This window comes from Chrysemys picta, chromosome 2, assembly GCF_011386835.1.
Source record: "Chrysemys picta bellii isolate R12L10 chromosome 2, ASM1138683v2, whole genome shotgun sequence".
Classification (NCBI taxonomy): Eukaryota; Metazoa; Chordata; order Testudines; family Emydidae; genus Chrysemys; species Chrysemys picta.
The window spans coordinates 288,230,512-288,248,728 of NC_088792.1; the positions used below are offsets into that span (position 1 = coordinate 288,230,512).

The window sequence follows — 18,217 nt, forward strand, 5'->3', positions numbered from 1 at the left end:
TTTCAGCACAGAGCAGGCTTTACTAGTCAACTGGAGAATAGCGTGGGGAAGTCCTTACGTTAGCAGAGAGAAGCAAAGGCGAACACATAGTCCTTGCTGGCCAAGTCAGGGCTCCCTTGAGCCATGCTGCTAAAGGAACCATCCTGGGATCCTCTCTCTGTCTCAGTTCCTTTGTGTCTCAGTCCCAGGTGAGGGCTCCTGATTCTCCCAAGACCAGGTCTGATCCTAGCCGCCTGCCACCTCCTGGTGCATTGTACTCTTCCTGTAGACTCATGCTGAGTTCGCAAGTTCCACCTGCTGGAGGGCCCTGTGGATAGGGGCCAACTGTTCAGTCCTTGGGGTTCTCCATTGTCTTTCCAGATCCTCCATTGATCTGGGTGGGTTTCAGCCAGTCCCTCAATGACCCATTCACACCACCCCGGCCAGCTAGTGACCCAGCACCTCACATCTCCTGCTCTGCCCCAAGAGCAGCTTTTTAACCCTTTTGTGCCCACTGGGTAACAGTCCCTAGTCGAGTCAGTCACTGCCCCGCATCTCATTCCTAGAAATATTACAGACAATTCCCTCTTCGTCACTTCATGTACGACACTTTTTATTTAAAAAAAAAAACAAGGAAATTCCAGTCGGAAACTACCTTAGAGTTGCAGTTGAGAGAGCGTATCAGTAATGCAGGGTAAACCACATTACAGGGACAATGCTATTATCTGGAAACCAAGTGTCGTAAACTCAGGAAATTCACAGTTATGGTTAAACTGAAAAGAAATCCAAATATGTTAAGGTCACATTAGGATACCTGTCATAAACATAGAGAGAAGGGTAGCATACAATCCCTCCTTGGCAGCTGTACTGAATCACTTTACCTGTAAGGGGTTAAGAAGCTCAAGTAACCTAGTTGGCACCTGACCAGAAGGACCAATGAGGAAAGAAGATACTTTCAAATCTGGGGGGGAGGATTTGTTTGTGGCTCTCTCTTTGTTGTTTCCTCTCCGGACGGAAGGAGAGACCAAGCAGGTACAACATCTCCTGAAAATATACCTGGAATAATAGATCTAAAACCAAAGAAATTGTAAGTAGGCAAGGAAATGCATTAGATTATCTTTTGTTTTAGCTTGTGAATTTTCCTATGCTACAGAGGTAGTTTTATTCCTGTTTTTGTAACTGTGAAGCTGAGCCAGAGGGGAATTCTCTTTGTTTTAAATCTTTTGTTTACCCTGTAAAGTTACCTTCCCTCCTGATTTTGCAGGTGTGATTCTCTTACTTTTTCTTTATAAATAAAGTTCTTCTTTTAAGAACCTGATTGATTTTCCAGTGTCCTAAAGACAAAGGGTCTGTTCTGTGCTCACATTGCTAACCAATTGGTTGGTATATTATTCTCATGCCTCTCCAGGAAAGGGGGTGAAGGAGTTTATGGGGATATTTTGGGGGGATAGGGATTCCGAGTGACCCTTCCCTGAATTTTTGTGTCAATCACTTGGTGGTGGCAGCAATACTGTCCAAGGACAAGGAAAGGAATTTGTGCATTGGGGAAGTTTTAACCTAAGCTGGTAAAATATAAGCTTAGGTGGTCTTTCATGAGGGTCCCCACATCTGTACCCCAGATTTCAGAGTGGGGGGGGGGACCCTGACGTGGTAAAAGTGGGGTCATTTTGAACCAAAAGTACAGACCTCAGGATTTTAAAAGGGCACTTTTTTTTTAAGCTGAGAGCAGCTGGAGTTTGTTTGTTTTTTCTTTGCCTGAAGGCAGAGTAGTTAATCTACAGCAAGAAAATTCACAAGATTTGAAAGTATCTTCTTTCCTCATTGATCCTTCTGGTCAGGTGCCAACTAGGTTATTTGAGCTTCTTAACCCCTTACAGGTAAAGCGATTCAGTACAGTTGCCAAGGAGGGATTGTATGCTACCCTTTTCTCTATGTTTATGACAGTACCCAAACAACCTTAACTCTGCCTGCCACAAACTCTTCCAACTTCCCATACAGTTAAAATTCACTGCAGTCTTGTGCCAGGGCTACATTTGAATAGTCTAGTATATGATTAATTATAGCTTTTTCCCATTATTCTTATTGCAAAAACATTCTTTGTCAGCATAATTCTGCCCTACCATGGTGCCATGCAAACCCATACCTTTATGATTAAGACATTTAAGTGGGTGGGAGCCCAGATAACATTAAACTGATTGTTAAAAACATATTAATTTTTTTTTCTTATTTTTTCCTCACGGACAACTACAAGCTAGAGTTAAGAGTATTTGGGCGCCTTAACTGTGCATTTTCATACCTTAACATGTGTGGATCTTTTTTATATTTAACCCTAGCTGTGAATTTCCTGTGTTTTTAAGGTTTGTTTTTTGGATCATCATAACAGCTCTGTAATGTACTTTACCTAAATGACTGATATGTGCTCTCAACCTTAACTAAAGTACCTGTGATTCTACTAACAGGTGAATTTCCAGATATACTAGAAATAATTTGATAAAGTTTCTCAATTCTAACTTTTGAATGATCTTTGGCTGAGCTGTCACTGACCATCCCATAATTTGATTGGAATACAAAGCCTGATTGCCAGATGGATAAGGACCTGTATTAAAGGTATGACGGGATCCCTGGGGTGCAGCCTGTGACTGTGGGACCACTGTGCCCCCTGAACTCTCTCCAGCCTGGGCTGTCTCTCACAATGACCAGCAGCAAACCCCTCCAGATACTGTTATCACTCAGCACAACCACATGTAGGGACCCCACACCCACCTAGATTGCATGAATGCTCCCAGAGCCATTCATGATTCACACAGAGAAAGGCACCAGCCAAATACCCCCAGCTCTGTACCTCAGGAATATACCATCTTGCACTGCTCAACATGCACAGTGCAGATTTATTAATTGGTTCACCACTTCATCAGTGGAGAGTGGACATACACCAGCCTTTGCAAAAGCTGACCAGATTTACCACACACTTCAGGCAAACTCACTGGTGAAGATAAACAGTAAAACAAATGTATTGACTACAAAAGATAGATTTTAAGTGATAGGCAAAAAGTCAGAGTTAGTTACCAAAAGAAATAAAATATAAGCACGCCGTCTAAACCCTCAACCCTGTTAGACTGGGCAGCAACTAGATTAAGCCGTTTTTCTCACCCCACTGGTTATTGCAGTCCTTAATATACAGATTTGTCCCTTAAATCTGGGCCAGTCTCCTCTGTTGGAGTCTTCAGTCTTCTTCTCATGTCGTTGTTGTTTGCAGCATGGGTGGGGGCAGGAGAAAGGCCCCACATGGGCCCCCTGTGTTCGGTTTTATACCCTCAGTCCATGTGCTTGGAAAACACAAGTCCAGGCATGTCTGGGTGCATTGCTGGGTCTCCAGGCAAGGTTGAGCAATTCCCCTGGTGTGGCTTCATGCAGGTGAGTCATTGCATTGTAGCTCCCTTGCTGGACAATGGTTGTTGATGGGTTGATTGATACCCTGCCTGGGTGTTGGCTACTTTCCTTGCTGTTGCCTCTGGGGAGCTAATATCTGGCTGATTCCCCAACTTACAGCATGTTTTAGTGACCACCATACAACACAATTCTCATAACTTCACATGCATTAAAGATATACATATATGGATAGAGAAATGACTTTCAGCAGATCATAACATTTCCCCTGATACCTTACAAGGTATGCTTTATATGTAAGCTCATAATTATATAAAAATGAGGCATATGGGGGTTCCAGGATGCTCCCCCAAGGTATAGCATGTCACAAAAGGATCTAGTCACCCTGAGACAGGTTCACTGATTCAGGATGGTCTAGTGGACCTAGACTTCAGTGGACCATGGTTCTATTGACAGGTCTTCTCCTTACCTGCTTCAGGATCTTAGACAAGTTGCTGGTTCCCCGTGCCTCAGTTTCCCTCTCTGTAAAATGAGGACCATTGGCTGTGTGAGGTGCTCATCTGAAACTTGCTATGGCCGTAGTTATTTTTTTTTTTTAATAGAACATTCACGTGATCTCCTATGCTGACAGTGCAAGGATGGAGTTTCTCTGGCGTCTGTTCATGATGATCGGGATCCTTGCAAGGACTGGGATGTCTCAGGGCTGCACCCCACCACCAGGGGGTAAGGAGCTGGCACAACTTGAATGGAAACTTCTTCTCTTTTATTTTATACTTAGGGCCCTACCAAATTCACAGTCCATTTTGGTCAGTTTCAAGGTCATAGGATTTTAAAAATCATACATTTCATGAGTTCCGATATTTTCATCTGAAATGTCATGGTGTTGTAATTGCAGGGGTCCTGACGCAAATGGGATTTGTGGAGGGGTCTCAAGGTTATTGTAGGGCAGGTTGTAGTACTACTACCCTTACTTCTGCGCTGGGTGGCTGGAGAGCGTCAGCTGCTGACCGGGAGCCCAGCTCTGAAGGTAGAACTGGTGCAAGGAGCAGCGCAGAAGTAAGGATGCCATGGTATGATATTGCCACCCATACTTCTGTGCTGCTGCCTTCAGAGCTGGGACCTTGGTCAGCAGCCACCACCCTCTGGCTGCCCAGCTCGGAAGGCAGTGCAGAAGTAAGGGTGGCAATACTGTGACCCCCCTAAAATAACCTTGCATAGGGTTACCATACGTCCGGTTTTCCCCGGACATGTCCGGCTTTTCGGCAATCAAACCCCCGTCCGGGGGGAATTGCCAAAAAGCCGAACATGTCCGGGAAAAATACCAGCCGGACACTTCCTCTCCCGCGGCTGCTCTGCTCCTCCCCTGACTCAGACTTCGGCTCTGTTTAAGAGCCAAACTGCCCGAGCCAGCGCTACCGGCTTCGGGCAGCCCCCGTGCCTCCGGACCCCGAGCCGCCGGCCAGGCACTTCCCTTCCCGGGCTCCAGCTGCTCTGCTCCGGCGGCGCAGGGTCCGGAGGCACGGGGGCTGCCCAAAGCCGGTAGCGCTGGCTCGGGCAGCTTGGCTCTTAAACAGAGCCGAAGTCTGAGTCAGGGGAGGAGCAGAGCAGCTGGAGCCCAGGAGGGGAAGTGCCCGGCTGGGGGCGCAGGGTCCGGAGGCATAGGGGCTGCCCAAAGCCCGAGCGCTACCGGCTTCATGGTTTGCTGGGCAGCCTCCAGACCCTGCACCCCCGGCTGGGCGCTTCCCCTCCTGGGCTCCAGCTGCGCTGGGGAAGTGCCGGCCGGGGGCGCAGGGTCTGGAGGCTGCCCGGCAAACCGTGAAGCCGGTAGCGCTCGAGCAGCCCTTTTCGCGTGGCTGGGAGGGAGGAGGGGGAGTTAGGGCGGGGACTTTGGGGAAGGGGCGGGGAAGGGGCAGAGTTGGGGCGGGGCCAGGGTGGGGAAAGGGGCGGGGCCAGGGCCCGTGGAGTGTCCTCTTTTTTTATTTTTTAAATATGGTAACCCTAACCTTGCAACACCCCTCAACTCCCTTTTGGGTCAGGCCCCCAATTTGAGAAAAGCTGGTATTCCCCATGAAATCTGTATAGTATAGGGTAAAACCACACAAAAGACCAGATTTCACCATCCGTGATGCGTTTTGCATGGCCGTGAATTTGGTAGGGCCCTTTTTATACCCCATTCCCTTCTGCCCCAACCTCTGCCTAGTGAGACAGCAGAAACCCTGAGAGCCTCTTCCCTTCCCATCGCTGGCCTGGGCAGGGGGTCCAGTTGGCAGGGGCACATGGAGGAGGCTCCATCTGAACATCATGCCCCATCCCTGCCTTGGGGAGCAGCTCCAGCTGGGTATGGGACGTGTGGGGGTGAGAGCGTATCTGTCTGGGCTGACACCCCAGCACAGACCTGCTGTCACCCCTGTCCCCGGGGGCCATGGCTCCCACTATGAACCTGGCTCTCATGCAGTGGGTTGTTTGTGTCACTGCTGGGAAGCAGCTCTGGCTCCGTGTGGGACAAAGGGTGTCTAGGGCCCCCCAGTGATGGGCACGTCCCACCTCCCCTCTTCTCGCCCTCTGATTCCAGCTCAGAACTTGGCGCTGGGGCGCCCGGCCACTCAGTCCTCCACGCTCCCATCTGGCGTGGCTGAGAAAGCCGTGGATGGAAAACGCGATGGGAAGTGGGAACAAGGCTCCTGCAGCCACACGCAGCTCGACACAGAGCCGTGGTGGATCGTGGACTTGGGCAGTCGTCAGTCTGTCTCCGCGGTGATCGTGAAGAACAGGGAGGACGAATGCTGTGGGGACAGACTCAGGGGGGCCCAGATTCGTGTGGGAGACTCGGTGATCGACCATGGCAAGCACAACCCCATGTGAGTGAGACAACTCCTCCCAGATCAGACACAGGAGTCTCATTGCCAGGCAGGGCCAGGGCGTGGTCTCCTCCCTTCAGAGCTGCCTGGGCCTGGGAGCGCTGTGACGGTGGTGGTCTCCGATCCTGGTTGAAATGTCACTGGGCAGCAATCCCTGCAGGGCTAACCAGGGTAGAGCCAATCTCTCCAGGCCTCTGTATGTTCTCTTTCCTCCCTCACCGCTGCTCCTCACCTAGAATCCTCACATCCACGGCAACAGGAACTGATTTTTCCGGCACCCATACATTTCGAGAGGCCAGACAGGGCCTTTCCATTCATCTAGTCTGACCTCCTGAGTCCTTCAGGCCAGAAAACCTCACGCAGTGATTCCGCACTGAGCCCACAACTTCTCTGTGAGCTGCCGTGTATCTGTTACACAGACATCCAGTCGTGATTTAAAGACTCCAGGGGAAGGAGAATCCACCGTGTCCCCCCATAATCTGCTCCAGTGGTAAATGGCCATCGCTGATAAAAACATGAATCTTGTGTTTAGTCTGAATTGGGTTGTGATGGGGACGAGGACAGGCAGGGTCTCTCACAGTGTTCCATTCACACCATACAGATACCCAGAGATGTAGGGCAGGAAGGGATCTCCAGAGTATGTCTAGTGCATTCCCCATGCTGAGGCAGGGCCAAATATACCTAGACCATCCCTGGCAGGTCTTAATCTAATCTCTTCCTAAAGCCCTCCAGTGATGGGGATCCCACAACCTCCCTTGGTACCTACTCCAATATTGAACTATCCTTATCGCCAGAAAGTTTTTCCTAATATCCAACCTAATCTTTCTTGTGCCAAACTAGGGAAATTAATTCTTGTCTTACTCTCAGTGGACGTGGAGAACAATTGATCACTGTTCTCTTTGTAACAGCCTCTTCTGATGATTACACATCCCTTGAGCGCCACTTACCAGCTGGGTGTGGAACTGCGGTTGTGTCCATGCCTCAGTTTCCCCTCGTGGGCTTTCAGAGAGTTATTGAGTCTTTGATGTAGTGAACAGTGCCCCATCAGGGGTCTAATTTATTTAGCCAAAGGCCAAAACATGGTACACAAGCCAGCGTTCATGCCCACACATGCTAGATGGGGGATTGGGGGAGTAAATCTTTGTCTGTCTGCCCTACCTGACTCCATCCAGCTCCTCTATCCAGGCTCCTTACTTGTAAGGCCCCCTCTCTGGAGTCAGACCTCCTGCCATCACCTTGGAAGAGTTCCCTCTCTGGATTCAGGCCCTGCAGAGGTTAAACCGCTGCAGTTCTTCTCCACAGTGGCATGTAGTTCCTCTGTGATATGGACCACCTGCCATTGTCTGGAAAGGTCCTTTCTCTGGGACCAGCTCTCCCTCCGGACTTGGCTTCCTCTGTGATCTGTGTGTCCTGACTGAGCCCTCATAACCCTTTGTTAGGCCCAGGATTTCCTTAGCTAATTGGCAGACGCCCAGCCACCTCGGGAATTAACTGCTCACAGGGGGATCTGGGTTGGCGCCTTCTCCTTAGCAGAGCCTGTCACGGGGAGGCTGGGTGCCTGATCTCCTCAGGGGCCTGCTACCCTGGGACACAACCTGTGACCTGTCTGAAGACTGTTATCACGTCTCCCATCAGCCTTCTCTTCTCTAGACTAAACACACCCAGTTCTTTCAGCCTTTCCTCAGAGGTCAGATTGTGTAAACCTCTCATCATTTTTGTTGCTGGCCACTTGACTCTCTCCAATTTTTTCCACATCTTTCTTAAAGTGCAGTGCCCAAAATTGGATCTAATATTCCGGCTGAGGCCTCGCCAGTCCTGAGTAGAGCAGGCCAATTGCCTCCCATGCATAGCCATAGTTTCACTTCGATATTTGGGGGAGGAGGGGCAGCTCCAGTCAGGCCGACGGGGCCATGGGGGAGGGGCAAATTCCATGCCTGCCTGAGGCTTGCAGTTTGAGGCATAGGGCAATGCCGCCTCTGTCTCCCCCCCAAACTACGCCCATCCTCCCATGTCTTGCATACAACACTTTTGTTAACACATCCCAGAATAACATTTGCTTTTTTTGCAATAACATCACACTCTTCAGTGATATTCAGTTTAAGATCCATGATAATCCAGATCCTATTAGCAGTACTACAGCTAGCCAGCTATTCCCCCTTTTGTGGTTATGCATTTGATTTTTCCCTCCAAAGTGCAGTACCTTGCAATTGTCTTTATTGAATTTCATCTTGATTTCAGACCAATTCTCCAATTTGTCAAGGTCATTTTGAATTCTAATCCTTTCCCCCAAAGTGATTGCAATCCCTCCCAGCTTGGTGTCACCCATAAATGTTATAAATTTACTCTCCATTCCATCATCCAAGCCATTAATGAAAATATTGAACTGTACCCAACACAGGACAGCCCTCTCTGGGACACTCCTAGATACGGCCTCTGAATTTGATAATGAACCGTTGATAAATACTCTTTAAGTATGGTTTTTCAACCAATTGTGCAGTCACCTTATAGTAATTTCATCCATACCACATTTCCCTAGTTTACATAAGAGAATGTCATGTGGGACTGTGTCAAAAACCTCCTTAAAGTCAAGATATATCACATCTGCCATTTCCTCCATCTACTAGGCACTGTCAAAGAAGGAAATGAGATTGTTTGGCATGTTTTGGTCTTGACAAATTCATGTTGGCTATAGCATATCACATTATTATCCCCTAGGTTTGAACAAACGGAGTGTTCAATAATTTGTTCCAGTATTGTTTCAGGTATTGAAGTTGGGCTGATTAGTCTAGAATTCCCCATATCCTCTTTGTTCCCCTTTTTAGAGGTAGGTTCTAGGTTTGCCCTTCTCCAGCCCTCTGCAACTGTACTCGTCCTCCAGAAATTCTAGAACAAACCGTTAATGGTTCTGAGAAAGTTTCAGCTAGTTCCTTAAGTACCCGAGGGTGAATTTCATCAGATCCTGTCGACTTAAATACATCTATAGTGGTTTGTCCTCTTGGTTCCTGCTCTGATTTTAGCTGTGGGACCATCACTGATACCAGACCGGGATCGGTCAGCACCATCTGCTGCAACGGGCTGGAGGGCCGCTACGTCACCATCGTCATCCCGGGCAGGGCGGAGTATCTCACCCTGTGTGAGGTCGAGGTCCTAGATCGGGGCTGCGCCCCACCACCAGGGGGTAAGGAGCTGGCACAACGTGAATAGAAACTTGTTCTCTTTTATGTTCTACCCCATTCCCTTCTGCTCCATCCTCTGCCTAGTGAGAGAGCAGAAACCCTGGGAGACTCTTCCCTTCCCACCACTGACCTGGGCAGGGGCTCCAGCTGGCAGGAGCAGATGGGGGAGGCTCCATCTGAACATCCTGCCCCATCCCTGCCTTGGGGAGCAGCTCCAGCTGGGTATGGGACATGTGGGGGTGAGAGCGTATCTGTCTGGGCTGACAGCCCAGCACAGACCTGCTGTCACTCCCGTCCCCTGGGGTCATGGCTCCCACTATGAACCTGGCCCTCATGCAGTGGCTCGTTTGTGTCACTGTCGGGAAGTGGCTCTGGTTCCGTGTGGGACAAAAGGTGTCTAGAGTCCCCCCAGCGATGGGCACATCCCACATCCCCTCTTCTCGCCCTCTGATTCCAGCTCAGAACTTGGCGCTGGGGCGCCCGGCCACGCAGTCCTCCACGCTCCCATCTGGCGTGGCTGAGAAAGCCGTGGATGGAAAACGCGATGGGAAGTGGGAACAACGCTCCTGCAGCCACACGCAGCTCGACACAGAGCCGTGGTGGACCGTGGACTTGGGCAGTCCTCAGTCTGTCTCCGCAGTGATCGTAAAGAACAGGGAAGACGAATGCTGTGGGGAGAGAATCAGGGGAGCCCAGATCCGCGTGGGAGACTCACTGATCGACCAGGGCAAGCAGAACCCCATGTGAGTTGCTTCCCCATCCTATGGAGTGAAACTACTCATCCCAGCTCAGACACAGGGGTATCGTTGCCAGCCGGGGCCAGGGCGAGGTCTCTTCCCCTCGGAGCTGCCTGGGGCTGGGAGCGCGGTGCTGCTGGTCCTCTCAGCTCCTGGTTGAATGGAGCTGCCTGTCACTGAGAACAGCGACCCCTGCAGGGCAATCCCGGGTAGAGCCGATCCCTCCAGACCCCTGTGTGTTCTTCCTGTGTCCTTACAGCTGCTCCTCCCATAGAATCATCACATTCAAGGCAAGAGGATCTGATTTTCCCAAGGGCCATAGACTTCTGAGTCCAGGCACGACCTTTCCCATCATCTAGTTCAGTGGTTCTCAACCTGTGGGCGGCTTGTGACCCAGTCAGCTCAGAGCTGCGGCCCATGTGACAGCAGCAGGGCGGGGCAGGAGGGGCCCGTGCCCTGGGTGCAGAGCCAGCAGGGGGATGCAGAAGTGGGGCAGTGAGGATCAGGCTAAGCAGCAGCTCCCCCCACCCCCAGCAGCATTGGCAGGAGGCCAGGATGCTTAGCACCCCTCCCAAGCACAGGGTTGCGGGTCCAGTGGTCCCAGCTGGAGCGGGCTCCCTGGCAGTAGGACTGTAACTGCAGGAGGGAAGGGTGGGCTGCACGGCTGAGCTACGTGCAGCTGAGGGAGGAGACCAGCAGGCACAGGGAGGGGGGCTGTGACGGTGCTGCCTGTGGGAGCCAGCTGGGGTCACTCCATTCAGCGCGGCAGGGGAGGGCGCCGAGCCCGGCCATGGGCCCGCAATCCCTGACCAGCCGGAGCCCCGGGGGAGGGCGGCGAGCCTGGCCGCGGGCCCGCAATCCCTGACCAGCCGGAGCCCCGGGGAAGGGCGGCGAGCCTGGCTGCGGGCCCGCAATCCCTGACTGGCCGGAGCGCCGGGGGAGGGCGGCGAGCCCTCCGCGGCTCCGCTCTCCCCGGCGGCCAGAGTGCTGGGAGCAGGGCGGCGAGCCCGCCGCGGCTCTCCGCTCTCTCTGACCGGCCAGAGCGCCGAGGGGAGGGCGGCGAGCCCGGTCGCGGCCCCGCTCTCGGGCCAGAGCGCCCCGCCGCGCCGCCCCCCTCCAGGCGCCGCCCCAAGCACATGCTTGGTGGGCTGGTGCCTGGAGCCGGCCCTGACTCCATTACGGTGAACTGCAAACAAAACGGGGCAGATAAACCCCAAACGCTGGTGGATATTCCAATACTTAGATTTACCAACCAGCACAAAACAGCTTCTGTAGTACCTCACTGGTTACTTAGAAGTCCAAACAACGCAGTTCCCTTAAAGTGCCCAGCCTCAGGCCTCTGTCCAGACACACCTGTCAGATATGATGATGATTACTGAAAATCTTATCTCATCATGTAAAAGAAAAGGTTCTTCCAACCCCAAAGGATCAGCCACATACCCAGGTCCAATTATAACTTAGATCTTACCCAAAATACACGCTTAGAGCCAATTCTTATTAACTAAACTAAAATTTATTAAAAAAGAAAAGAAAAGAGAGAGAGTTGGTTAAAAGATCAATATACAGACAGACTTGAATTCAATTCTTGAGGTTCAGATACATAGCAGCGATGAGCTTGCAGTTGCCAAAAGTCCTTTTAGAAATAGTCCAGAGGTTATAGTCCAATGTCCATATTCAGGGTGGCTCCAGTCAGTGACTGGGGATCTCAATCCTTGTGGGTTAAGGTTTCCCACTCTTGAAACCCAAAGCAGATCTGAGATGAAGCAGGATCGTGTCCCAAGGTTCTTATACATTTCCAGCAGCTGCTTGGCCTGAGAAAACAATAGGCTCAACTTTCCTTCTTCTAAACATTATGGCAATTAGCACAGGGTAATTGATCCATTAAACAGTTCAGATCCAGGTACCACAACCTTCAAAGAGACAGAGAGACAATAATACTATTTCCCTCAAGTGTCTTCCTAAATACTGATACTCCTTTTTTGATCTTTGAATCAAAGCTATACTAATAAACAACACTTGTTTGCTTACATCACAGGCCCTAAGCAAACACCTCCCCTTTTACCTCTAACAATGCAGACTTGCATTTCAAAGCTCTATTCATTTACAGATCTTCCTAACCAGTCACTAAAGTTGGGCCATGGGTCAGGTCAGTCTGTGAGGTAATTAACTCTTTCTGGCCCTGTCACCTTCCAATGAAATATTATTTTACACTCATAACGTGTATATGTTATGAGTGTACGTCACAGACTTGAATTCACAGGGCACTAGGGCCACATGGGGAGGGAGTACAAGGGTCTGGGGTGAGGGGAGACATGCAGAGAGCTAGGGTTGTGGGGAAGGGGGTGCAGCCGGTGCATGGGGCACAGACTCTAGGTGGGGGGGACTGGTGACTGGATGCAGTCCCTGGATGTGGGGCTAGGTACTGGGACAGTCACTTGATGAGGGTTTGAGTGCTGGGGGGTGCTGGGGGCAGTCCCTAGGTGGGGCACTGGATGCTGGTGGGGCAGTCCTTTGGGGGGGAGGCGTTCTGCCCTGGACTGGACATCATGTCTGTGCAGGGCAGGCACATGTGGGGGACAGTCCCTGACTGGGGGGCTGTGTGCATGGGGCAGACAGACTCCACAGCCACACTCTCCGTGCGCCCAGCCGTGCCGCCAGCAGCAGTGCGGAAGGGAGGGTCGCAATACACCATGCCACCCTTACAGTAAATTAATTCATTTTAACAGTTAATGTTTTGATTTATTTTGCTAATTTAAAACGCTCTTGGTAGACATTTGCCAGTCTTGAAATGAAAGGTGCTATATCGATTTGAATCCTATTGCTGTCATATAACAAATACTAAACCTTATTTCTTTCGTAGATGTACAGGTAGCACCTATATTGGGTGGATGCGACCCACATAACACATAGAGAGCTGCATATACAGCCCACAATGGTAAATAGGTTGAGAACCACTGATCTATCACACAGGCCAGAAAACCTCATGCAGTGATTCTGACTGAGCCCATCATTTCTGTGTCATCTGCTCCAGCAGACAGCTCCCCTGTGAATTGCAATCCTCAGAGGCTTCCTCTGTGATCTGTGTGTCCTGACTGAGCCCTCAGAACCCTTTGTTAGGCCCAGGATTTCCTTAGCTAATTGACAGCTGCCCAGCACCTGGGGAATTAACTGCTCACAGGTGGGTCTGGTTTGGCTTTCTCCTTAGGGAAGCCTGTCACGGGGAGGCTGGGTGCCTGACCTCCTCAGGGGCCTGCTACCCTGGGACACAACCTGTGACCTGTCTGAAGACTGTTATCATGTCCCCCATCAGCTCTCTCTTCTGTAGACTAAACGCGCCCAGTTCTTTCAACCTTTCCTCAGAGGTCGGGTTGTCTCAACCTTTCATCATTTATGTTGCTCCCCTCTGAAGTCTTTCCAATTTTTCCACATCTTTCTTAAAGTGTGATGTCAAAAACGGGACATTGTTCTCCAGCTAAGGTTTCAGCAATGCCGAGTAAAGTGGGCCAATTACCTTCCATGTCTTAAAACATCCCAGAGTGGCATTTGCCTTTTTCACAACAGCATCACACTGTTGACTCAGATTCAATTTGTGATCTTGTAACCCAAGATCCTTTTCCGCAGTGCTACTGCCTCACCAGTCACACCCCATTTTGTAGTTGGGCATTTGATTTTTCATTTCAGACCAATTCTCCAAATTGTCAGTTGTTTTGAATTCTAATCACTTCCCCCAAAGAGGTCTCAACCGTGCTGAGCCTGGCGTCACCCACAAATTTTATAAGTGTACTTTCCACTCCATCATCCAAGTCATTAATTAGACGGATGATGGATTCTCCCATTCCTTCAACAGATGAATTTTCAGCTAGTGCTGACTTGATGTAAAAGGGCTCGGCCGAGACTCGTCCCTTTGCGTGGCTGTGGGGTATCCCACCGCCTCCAACAGTTCCCTATGGGCCCAGGCCCTGGATCCGGGTGGGGCAGCAAACAAACAGTCAGGCACTCCGGCCCTTAGGCAGGGGCTGAGCATCTGGTGCGAGGGGAAGTCTGCCATCCGTGAGTGGGGTGACGGGGGGACGCAGGCCCACCCACTCCACTGCGTCCCAGCCCGGGGCCCTAGCAGCAGCAGAAGACTCGCTGCTGTCAGTGGGGATCCTGACCGCAACACACTGACATTGGTTCTGGCAGTGCTGCGGCCAGACCAGGGTCGGCTGCCCCCGGGCTGCTTCCGGACTCCCCCTCGTACAGTAGCTGGATTAGGGCGGTGTCCTCGGGGGGTTCCAGGACCATCGGTTTCTCCGGGTAACTGGCGAGGGGTAGGCTCGGCTGCTCCTCCGGGTAGCTGGCGAGAGGCAGGCCCGGATGGCCCGGCCAGTCCTCGGGTCAGCCACGGCCTGCCGGCGTTCCCCAACCCGGAGCTAGGCCACAGGCATCTGGCCTCTCCAGCAGCTGACGTTCAAGTGAGCTCTGCAGTTGGGCTTTTCTACTTCCTGTCCTGCGCCGTGACCTCTGGGGGGCGGGCTCAGGATCCATTGGCTCCGCCCACCTTGGTGCTAGGGGAGGCTCGTCCCTTCGCGGGGCTGTGGGGTATCCCACCGCCTCGCTACACTTGAGTTCTGAGTTTATTTGTTTCTATGGCTTCTCACATGGGTAGTGAGTCTAATCCTGGATTTACAAGTCATTAATGAAAAAATTGAATAGTACCAGACCCAGGATGGACCCGTGGGGAACTCCACAAGATACGTCCTCCTAGGTTGGCAGTGAACTAATGATAACTTCTCTTTGAGTATGTTTTCTCAACCAGTTGTGTATCCACCTTATGCTAATTTCATCTAGATCATATTTCCCTAGTTTGCTCATGAGAGTGTCATGTGGGACTGTGTCACATGCCTCATTAAAGTGACGATATATCACATATATCGCTTCCACCTCATCCATAAGGTCAGTTAGCCTGTCAAAGAAGGAAATTAGATTGGTTTGGCATGATTTGTTCTTCACAAATCCACGTTGGCTACATAAGAACGGCCACACTGGGTCAGACCAATGGTCCATCTAGCCCAGTATCCTGTCTTCCAACAGTGGCCAATGCCAGGTGCTTCAAAGGGAATGAACAGAACTGGGAAATTATTGAGTGATCCATCCCCTGTTCGCCAGTCCCAGCATTTGGCAGTCACAGGTTTGGGGACACCCAGAGCATGAGGTTGTATTCCTGACCATCTTGGCTAATAGCCATGGATGGATCTATCCTCCAGGAACTTAACTAATTCTTTTTTGAACCCAGTTATAATTTAACTAGGCTATTGCATATCACCTTATTAGCCTCTAAGGTGCTTACAAATTGATTGTTTGATCATTTGTTCCAGTATCTTTCCAGGTATCAAAGTTGGACTGATTGGTCTAGAATCCCCATGTCCTCTTTGTTCCCCCTTTCCATTCTCCTGGGATCTCAACCATCTTCCATGAGTTCTCAACAAACTCGTTAATGGTCCTGAGAAAGCTTCAGCTAGCTCCTTAAGAACTTTAGGGTGTATTTCATCAGGCCCTGTTGATTTGAATACATCTATCTTCCTTTGTCTTCTTGGCTTTTGCTCTTTTTTAGCTGTGGGACCATCACTGATACCAGACCGGGATCGGTCAGCACCATCTGCTGCAACGGGCTGGAGGGCCGCTACGTCACCATCGTCATCCCGGGCAGGGCGGAGTATCTCACCCTGTGTGAGGTCGAGGTCATAGCTCAGGGCTGTGCCCCACCACCAGGGGGTAAGGAGCTGGCACAACGTGAATGAAACTTGTTCCCTTTTATGTTCTACCCCATTAAATAAATAAAGATATCCCATCTCCTAGAACTGGAAGGGACCCTGAAAGGTCATTGAGTCCAGCCCCCTGCCTTCACTAGCAGGACCAATTTTGATTTTGCCCCAGATCCCTAAGTGGCCCCCTCAAGAATTCAACTCACAATGCTGGGTTTAACAGGCCAATGCTCAAACCACTGAACTATCCCTCCCCTCTCCCTTCTGCCCCATCCTCTACCTAGTGAGACAGCAGAAACCCTGGGACACTCTTCCCTTCCCACCACTGACCTGGGCAGGGGCTCCAGCTGGCAGGGGCAGACGGGGGAGGCTCCATCTGAACATCTTGCCCCATCCCTGCCTTGGGGAGCAGCTCCAGATGGATATTGGGCGAGAGGGGCTGAAAGCGGTTCTGTCTGGGCTGAGACCCCAGCACCGACCCGCTGTCACTCCTGTCCCCGGGGACCATGGCTCCCACTATGAACCTGGCTCTCATGCAGTGGCTGGTTTGTGTGTCACTTCTGGGAAGCGGCTCTGGCTCCGTGTGGGACAAAGGGCATCTACAGCCCCCCAGCGATGGGCACGTCCCACCTCCCCTCTTGTCGCCCTCTGATTCCAGCTCAGAACTTGGCGCTGGGGCGCCCAGCCACTCAGTCCTCCACATTCGAGAATAAAGAGACAGGAAAAGCCGTGGCTGAAAAGGCCGTGGATGGAAAACGCGATGGGAAGTGGGTACAAGGTTCCTGCAGCCACACCCAGTTCGACACAGAGCCGTGGTGGACCGTGGACTTGGGCAGTAGTCAGTCTGTCTCCGCGGTGATCGTGAAGAACAGGGAGGACGAATGCTGTGGGGAAAGAATCAGGGGAGCCCAGATCCACGTGGGAGACTCCTTGGCCGACAATGGCAAGCAGAACCCCATGTGAGTTGCTTCCCCATCCTCTGGAGTGAGATAACTCCTCCCAGCTCAGACACAGGGGTCATATTGTTATTCATCCTAAATTCTGAAGGAATCTTGAAGCCACTGGCAATAATATTTGCAAATTCATGAATGACAGGAGAGGTTCTGGAAGACTGGGGAAGGGCTAGCATAGTGCCCATCTTTAAAAAGGAGGAAAAGAAGGAGCTGGGGAACTATAGACCAGTCAGCCTGACCTCAATACCTGGGTAGCCACTTGAACAATTGTATAAAACATTCAATTTGCAAATACCTGGAGGCTGAAGGGGTGATCACTAGCAGCCAGCATGGATTTACTAACAACAAATCATGCCAAACCAGCCTGATTTCCTTCTTTGACAAGGTAACTGGTTTGGTGGATAGAGGAATGCGGTGGATACAATTTACCTGGACTTCAGCAAGCCTTTTGACACAGTCCCACATGACATTCTCATAGGTAAGCTGGAGAAATGCAGACTTGGTGGAACTACCATTAAGTGGATACATAATTGGTTAAGTTTCAGGGTAGCAGCCGTGTTAGTCTGTATCCTCAAAAAGAACAGGAGTACTTGTGGCACCTTAGAGACTAACAAATTTATTAGAGCATAAGCTTTCGTGGGCTACAACCCACTTCTTCGGATGCATATAGAGTGAAACATATATTGAGGAGATATATATACACACATACAGAGAGCATGAACAGGTGGGAGTTGTCTTACCAACTCTGAGAGGCCAATTAAGTAAGAGAAAAAAAACTTTTGAAGTGATAATCAAGATAGCCCAGTACAGACAGTTTGATAAGAAGTGTGAGAATACTTACAAGGGGAGATAGATTCAATGTTTGTAATTATTATAATAAGGACTGGGAATGGCTGAGCCATTACAAACATTGAATCTATTAATGGGATGATGTCAGCCTGGAGGGAGATCTCAAGTGCGGTTCCACGGGGATCTGGTCTGGATCCAGTGTTATTTAACACTAGTTACCAATACTTTGTAGGATGAAACTAAAATTCAAAGAGATCTTGATAAATTGGAGATCTGGGCTATAGACAAGAAAATGAAATTCAACAGAGACAAATGTAAGGTGCTACCCTTAGGGAAGAAAAACCAAATGCACAAAGACAGACTGGGGGATAACTGGCTTGGCAGCAGCACTGCTGAGAAGGATCTGGGAGTTGTGGTGGATCACAGCCTCAACATGAGTGAGCAATGAGATGCTGTTGCAAAAAAAGCAAATGCAATTCTGGGATGCATGAACAGAGGCACAGCAGGCAAGTCACGGGAGGCGAGTACTGCTCCACTCAGCACTGGTGAGGCCTCAGCTGGAGAACTGTGTCCCATTTTGGCCACCGCCGTATA

At 50.6% G+C, this 18,217-nt stretch overlaps 1 protein-coding gene across 1 annotated transcript in view; it reads left to right on the forward strand.

Moving 5' to 3' along the window:
• Positions 1–18,217, forward strand: part of LOC122174773 (uncharacterized) — a 34,383-nt gene continuing 16,166 nt past the window's right edge. The window contains exons 1-7 of the mRNA XM_065582489.1: positions 1–188; positions 3,998–4,089; positions 5,939–6,224; positions 9,242–9,402; positions 9,858–10,143; positions 15,731–15,891; positions 16,540–16,840. Of these exons, the coding sequence (XP_065438561.1) occupies positions 124–188; positions 3,998–4,089; positions 5,939–6,224; positions 9,242–9,402; positions 9,858–10,143; positions 15,731–15,891; positions 16,540–16,840 (1,352 nt within the window). The 5' untranslated portion in view covers positions 1–123. The remainder of the gene's footprint in view (positions 189–3,997; positions 4,090–5,938; positions 6,225–9,241; positions 9,403–9,857; positions 10,144–15,730; positions 15,892–16,539; positions 16,841–18,217) is intronic.